The 6,714-nt window shown below is 44.1% G+C and overlaps 1 protein-coding gene across 4 annotated transcripts in view; it reads left to right on the top strand.

Moving 5' to 3' along the window:
* The window catches only part of LOC114622054 (aldose reductase-related protein 1-like), a 14,707-nt gene continuing 7,993 nt past the window's right edge, over nucleotides 1-6,714 (top strand). Inside the window, exons 1-5 of one of the 4 annotated variants that reach the window (XM_028768411.1) lie at nucleotides 39-222; nucleotides 1,572-1,739; nucleotides 1,873-1,965; nucleotides 2,897-3,013; nucleotides 6,132-6,209. In XM_028768411.1, coding sequence (XP_028624244.1) covers nucleotides 157-222; nucleotides 1,572-1,739; nucleotides 1,873-1,965; nucleotides 2,897-3,013; nucleotides 6,132-6,209 — 522 coding nt within the window. In that variant the 5' untranslated portion in view covers nucleotides 39-156. Of the gene's footprint in view, nucleotides 223-1,571; nucleotides 1,740-1,872; nucleotides 1,966-2,896; nucleotides 3,014-6,131; nucleotides 6,210-6,714 lie in introns of all 4 variants that reach the window. The other 3 variants (XM_028768412.1, XM_028768413.1, XM_028768414.1) reach the window with 3 other exon arrangements.

Here is a 6,714-nt window from a genome sequence, read left to right on the forward strand (position 1 = left end):
TGCCCGCCCCTAGGCTGTGGCTGCTTGCCAGTAGGAAGACGAGCAGAGCAACGAGCAAGCGAGCCTGTTTACTCACGGACAAAAAACCAGTTGCCAGACTCCTAATTTAGGCTAGAGGCGCCTGTCTGCTCCCTCTGAACCGTTTCTGCAGCAACCATGGCTGCCTTCGTGAAACTCAGTACCAAAGCCAAGATGCCCATCGTAGGCTTGGGCACCTGGAAGGTGAGTGCGCAATCTTTGGACAGCTGCTTCTTTCAAGTCGGGACAGGTCTTGCCACTTCCTTTTTGCACAGCTTCTGCCAGGTGGGGCAGGAGTGGGGGTAGGGTAAGGCTGGAATTCTACAGCCAGGACCCAAGTTGCTTTCAGCTTTTGTGCTGCGTCATCAGGCCTCAAAGCTGGCTTATAAAACTTTCCTAACCAGTTACAAAGAACGACAAACAGTCATCTCCAGACAGTTATTCTCTTCGCAAGCTTTTCCTCACAATTACTTCACAATTTACAGATTTGGGCTGTGTATTTATTTCTGGTTGAATTATTTAGAACGAGAACACTGAGCTCCAAATGACCCAGCTCCCCTTGCTACCCATGGTGAAGGACTCCCACTGCCTACTTCAGATGGATTGATTGATTGATGTCTGGGGTAGGCATATGTAACTCTGACATAGAGTTTAGTAGGCAGCTGAAACTGGTCCTGACCTCATACCTCTACCTCCCAAATGCTTGGAACTGCAAACGTGAGCCACCTCACTGAGAAGTTGAGGTTCCAGGCTGGCCCAAACTCTCTGTCCCCTGCCTTTACCTCCCTTGTGCTGTGATTCAGATTTGCACTATTATGCTTGGCTATCAGTGAGCTTTGATGGTTTGTTTTTGAGGCAGGGTCTCACTGTGTAGCACAGCTAGGGTGGAAATTCTTGTGTAGTACAGGCTGCTCTCTAAAATCATGGCAATCGGCCTGCCTCTACATCTATACCTCTGGAATTAAAGGCATGTAAAGGTAGTGACCATGCCTGGCTTAACCTTTTTTTTTTTTTTTTTTTACAGTGACCTTTGAAAGGATAATTTGCAAGAGTCAGTTCTCTCCTTCTACCGTGTGGACTCTGGGACTTGAACTCAGGCCCTAGATTTGGCAGCAAGCCATATTCCATAGATGAAACCAGTTATATTATATGCTAACCATAAAAATTAAGAAAATAAAATGATTTACTCTTTTCTTTTTTAGATATTTTCCAAAGTATGTTTTTCCCCCAAACCCAGTTTACATTTGAAATAGATCCCAGCAAGGCTGTGGTTTAGAGAATCTGGTCCATATGGAGCCTGCTAGAGCAGGATTTGGAAGAATGGCTTCTTTTTTTTTTTAAGATTTATTTATTTTATTGTGAGTACACTGTAGCTGTCTTCAGACACACCAGAAGAGGGCATCAGATCACATTACAGATGGTTGTGAGCCACCATGTGGTTGCTGGGAATTGAACTCAGGACCTCTGGAAGAGCAGTCAGTGCTCTTAACCACGAGCCATCTCTCCAGCCCCAGGAAGAATGGCTTCTAATGATCTTTTCTATTGGTTTTCAGTCTCCCCCAAACCAAGTCAAGGAAGCTGTGAAGGCGGCCATTGATGCTGGGTATCGCCACATAGACTGTGCCTATGCGTATCAGAATGAGAATGAGGTGGGAGAGGCCATCCAGGAGAAGATCAAAGAGAAGGCTGTGAGGCGGGAGGATCTCTTCATTGTCAGCAAGGTACAATGGTCCACTTGGTGGACATGACTTCAAGGCAGTGAGAGTGTCTGGGTGTGGGCAGCTTCAAGAGCTTTATTAGCCTTTTCTGTTTGGTGTATTCTCTCAGCCCCTCTCTGGCATTATATCTCTGCAGGAATATCCACACCAAGTTAGTACTAGTAAGAAAGTACTGATGCGGGCTGGAGAGATGGCTCAGCGGTTAAGAGCACTGACTGTTCTTCCAGAGGTCCTGAGTTCAAATCCCAGCAACCACATGGTGGCTCACAACCATCCGTAATGAGATTTGATGCCCTCTTCTGGTGTGTCTGAAGACAGCTACAGTGTACTCATAAGTAAAATAAATCTTTAAAAAAAAAAAAAAAAAAAAGTACTGATGCTGGTCCCCCTGCCTCATTGGTTCTCTTATAGTTGAGATAGATGGCTCTGTTGAACCTCCCTTCCCTTCTTTCTGTTAGTGGAATATATTATCCAAGCAGCAGTAAGGGGTATAGTTAGGATGGACCCTGAACCCAATTGCTTAATACTGTGGTCTCAATGACTCTGGTCCTGACATTCTCAGACATGTGTATTTTGGAAATGGTGGGAACATTATTTATTGTCACGTAGGTCCCTCCTCTCGTTTCAATTCAGTAAAATGTGTGGATTATAAAGTGTTACTAAAAACCAGAGGTGTTGAGTGCGAGGTATTTGAAGATCTCTGGCTCTGTAGCGGACACAGCATGCTAAAACACTCTAGTTTCAGGACATTGTAACTGGTGTGGTAGATAGCCCCCCTGTTGGAGTGGGAATGCCTGATGGGCTTGGAGATCAGAGAGTACTGAAAGGGTTAACTGTTCCCAGGGGCATCAGGACACTTGAACTTTCAAGGTCAGACTTAGTTCCTGCCCCCTGAGAGCTGACAGCCAAGGAAGAGAATAACACAGGGGTATCAGCTGTCAATCAGTTATCAAATGTGGTAATACCAAGATCAGGAAGAACGCAAATGCACAACTTGCTGAGTGCTGGTGACCTACTGTGTTGCTTTTCTTAACTAACCTTATCTGTGAATGGTTTGTCCTGGTGTTAGAGCAGCTGCAGATCTCAAAGCAGGGAGAATGACTTTGGTGTGTGTGGCCTTTCTCTCCCTAGTACTAATGCTCTCTTGTCACACCCTGCAGCTGTGGTCCACCTTCTTTGAGAAAAGCCTGGTGAAGAAAGCCTTCCAGAAAACCCTCTCGGATCTGAAGCTGGACTATCTGGACCTGTATCTAGTTCACTGGCCACAGGGATTTCAGGTTTGAGCTGCTCTTTGCTCTTATCTGTAGCAGCCAAGCTGATGCCAGAAAACAGCAGCTATGTTGGAGCTGGGGTGGGGGATGGGCTGTATCAACACAGCTGAGGCAGGAGATGGGCTTTTTGTGAACAACAGAAAGCCAACAGCCTGTAAAACAATAGGGCTGTATGTGTGGAACACCACGTGCTTATGTTTTCTTACAGTTGGCTTGAGAGAAACTGATTCTGGCCAGATCAGACCAACTCCAAACTGGCCTGTCATGTCAGGGTCCAGCCTCGACACAGGATCTGAGTTCTCAACTGGAAGCAGGGCTATCTGAAAGGCACATAATAAATATACACAGACTACACTTTAGGTACAAGCTGACAGGCAAGTTTTCAAGGCTTAAAGTTTCTCTTCGCTCTCACTCTCTGTTTTCTTTCTCTCTTGCTCATTCGCTTGCAGCTTGAGGCTGCACACACTCTGTATTCTCTTGTGCACTCTGTTTTTCTCCTGTGTGCTCTTCTGTTCTTGAACTCTCATACTCCTACACACCTGTGTGTGTTCCCCTTTCACTCTCACACACACTCTTCACATACGTCTCACTTACACCACATGCACTCTCCTTTCACTCACACACACACTCTTCAGTCACTCTTCACAGTCTCTCTTCACCCACCTCACTCGATCTTCACATGCTTACTACATGCTCTCTCACTTGCTCGCTCACTCACTTGCTCACCAGCCTTTCTCTTGCCCCGGTCTTTTATTGATTCTCCAAAAGCAGATAGAAAAGAAAAAAGACATTGTACAAATCACTGCCAAATCAAATTCAAAAGACTAACCATGTCCCACAAAGAATCAAGAATTACAACTGTTTCCCAAAGTTTCAAGCTTTCCCTATTCCTAGGCCTGTAGCCAAAATAATAATAATCGCAAACTTATCATTATTTAAACTTTAACTTTTGACTTATTATACTTCAGAGCTCAGAGCTCCAGGGTGAGCTACTTGCATTTTCTTGTGAAACTCTAATGATAAATGACATGGGCAAAGCTGCCAGGCAGTGGCCAGAAAGAGTCAAGTTAACCCTTAACTCAGTTGTTCCGCTAGCTTTCTGTTTTTGTACATTGCACACAATGACTTTTCTAAGAGTCCCAGTGTTTTGACTTAGTTTTACTAGTGTAAGATTTTACATATTTTATACTTGCTTACCCAGGAACCACTCTTAAATGTTGTGTAAAACTTCTTTCGTTACTTCAATAGTTTTTTTTTTCTTTCTTGGGGTCCCAAGTGTTGGCTCTATTTCATTTTCTAATAATTTCTTTAAATTTTCTTTGCAAGTCAAGCATTAATCTGGAACTACCATTGTGCAGTTATTGCATTGTTTCCAAGATGAGAACACACAGCATGCACCTGGACCATTAGAACTGTGCTGTGCTGTGCTGTGCCCGGTGCCTCAATTTTTAATTGTTTAAGAATCATTACATCAAGGAACATCTAGTTTCACAGAATTCACCAGAGCAGAAGGAGAAAGAAGAAAGTCAGATATAATAGAATAATTATGCACACCAAGGCCAACTGAAAAGCAGTCACTCACAAATGAAATCTATACAACCATTGTCCAGGGCTAAGGTTAGGAGAAATGGGAACAACTGTTTTTTTGTTTTTTTGTTTTTTTGTTTTTTTGTTTTTTTGTTTTTTTTTTCCTTAGAGCTGCCATGGGCTACTGAGATGTCTCCATCCTGGCCTACTGCAGGCAGTCCCTTATTTCAGATGATGGGTCCCCTGAAGTTTCAGATGATGGGTCTCCTGAAGGGATGTGTCTCCTGCTTCTCAGGGTCCCAGATGCCATCCTCTTTACAAAGAGCTGTTATGTGCTTTTGAGATGTCTCCATCCCGGCCTACTGCAGGCAGTCCCTGTCATTGTATGCTGCCCCCACCACTGTTAGCTTCTTATTCATTCTCTGGGCAGAGGGGATGGGAATCTCTTGGGACAGTCTTATATAACACACTTCTGGCAATTATAGCACCGCCACACTAGTGAGTAACATCCAGGAACAAACCCTCAAATGCTGGCAGATACTCATTACAGTCTGAAGAACTAAAGCTCAATCCCTGGGGCCCTGCTCCAGCCTGCTCCTCAGAGTTGAAAGGGGTTAGTCAGGGTCTGGAGAGATCACTGTGCAGTTGAGAACATTGACTGCTCTTCTAGAGGATTCAGTTTGACTCCTAGTACCTGCATGGAGGTTCATAACAGTCTGTAATTGTCCCGCGCAACCTCCCGCCAGCAGGAAAGACGCGGCACACTCAGGATCCTTCTGCAGTATAAGCTTTAATGCATCTTGAGAGGGAGAGCATAAGCTTCACAAACGAGGAGGGACCCCAAGGGCCTAAAACCCTTCCCTTATATAGAGAGCTAAGCTCGCCTGGGACGTGGCAGTCTCTGATGGGCTCCTGTTGCCTCAGGCCACATGACGTGTTCCAACTGTCAGATTAATAAAGGCGGGAAAACCTTCCAGCGCATGCGCACAGACTTGTTAATGGCAATGATGTGATAAGGATAGCTTCCCACATGTAATTCCAGTTCCAAAGGATCCCGCATCCTCTTCTTGGCCTCCACAGGAACTAGACAAGCATGTGGCGCATACAAGCAAAACACCCATTCAAATTAAAAAAAAAAAAAAGGAATTGAAGGGATGTGAATTCTCTGCTACCCAAGTGACCAGTTATGGTGATGATTACATTCTCCAAACCTCAGCTAGAAGCTGGGTAGGGTCTCCTGCTACTAGCCATGTCCTTTTGATGGAATCTTTTAATCTCTGTCTAATAACCTTGAAACCAAAATGCCCCCCAATTTCCTATGGATTTGGGTGTGTTGGGTTAATTTTCATGATAACAATATGGATTTTTACAGCGTATTAAGGACAGATGGTGAAACAGTACCCATTAGTGTCAGACACATAGTGGTTATAGCCCGCAATGGATTGACACATATATTTTATTGATGGTTACTGTCAAAGTGTGCTCCCCAGAGTGTGATGCAGGTGTTTCTTTTTGGTATATCGTTGCCCTCAAACCTTGCTCTGAGAACCAGGTATCTAGGCTAGATCCTAATGAGCTTTTTGTTTTTCATTTGCAGTCTGGAAATGTCCTTATACCCACAGATGATAAAGGCAATGTTCTTAGCAGTAAATATACATTCTTGGATGCTTGGGAGGTAAGTTCCAGCTTCTCCAAGTATGCCAGAAAAAAAATTCTGGCAGGTCCCCTTGGGACTCAACCCAATTGCACTGTGTCTAATTTTATTACTATTGTTTATAAGTCTTCTCTTTTTTTTTAAACATCCATTTATCCATTTTGGGGAGAATGACACTTGTGGAGGTCAGAGAACACTTATGGGAGTAGGTTCTCTGCTTTAACTATGTGGGTTTTCAGAAATTAACTTCAGTCAGTCTTGGCCTCAAGCATCACTATCCATAGAGTCAACTCCACAAAACACTTTAAAAAAATGAGAAGATACAGTGCTGAGCTGGGCATGTGGGTGCATGCCTTAAATTCCAGCACTCAGAAGGTAGACACAGGCAGATCTCTGTGAGTTCCATGTCAGCCTGTTCTACATAGCAAATTCCAGGCCAGCTAGAACTGCAACTACACAGTGATAACTCTGGATAGATGGATAGATAGATAGATAGACAGATGATAGATAGATAGATAGATAGATA

The sequence above is a fragment of the Grammomys surdaster genome, unplaced genomic scaffold (assembly GCF_004785775.1).
Source record: "Grammomys surdaster isolate TR1022 unplaced genomic scaffold, NIH_TR_1.0 186, whole genome shotgun sequence".
Taxonomy (NCBI): Eukaryota; Metazoa; Chordata; class Mammalia; order Rodentia; family Muridae; genus Grammomys; species Grammomys surdaster.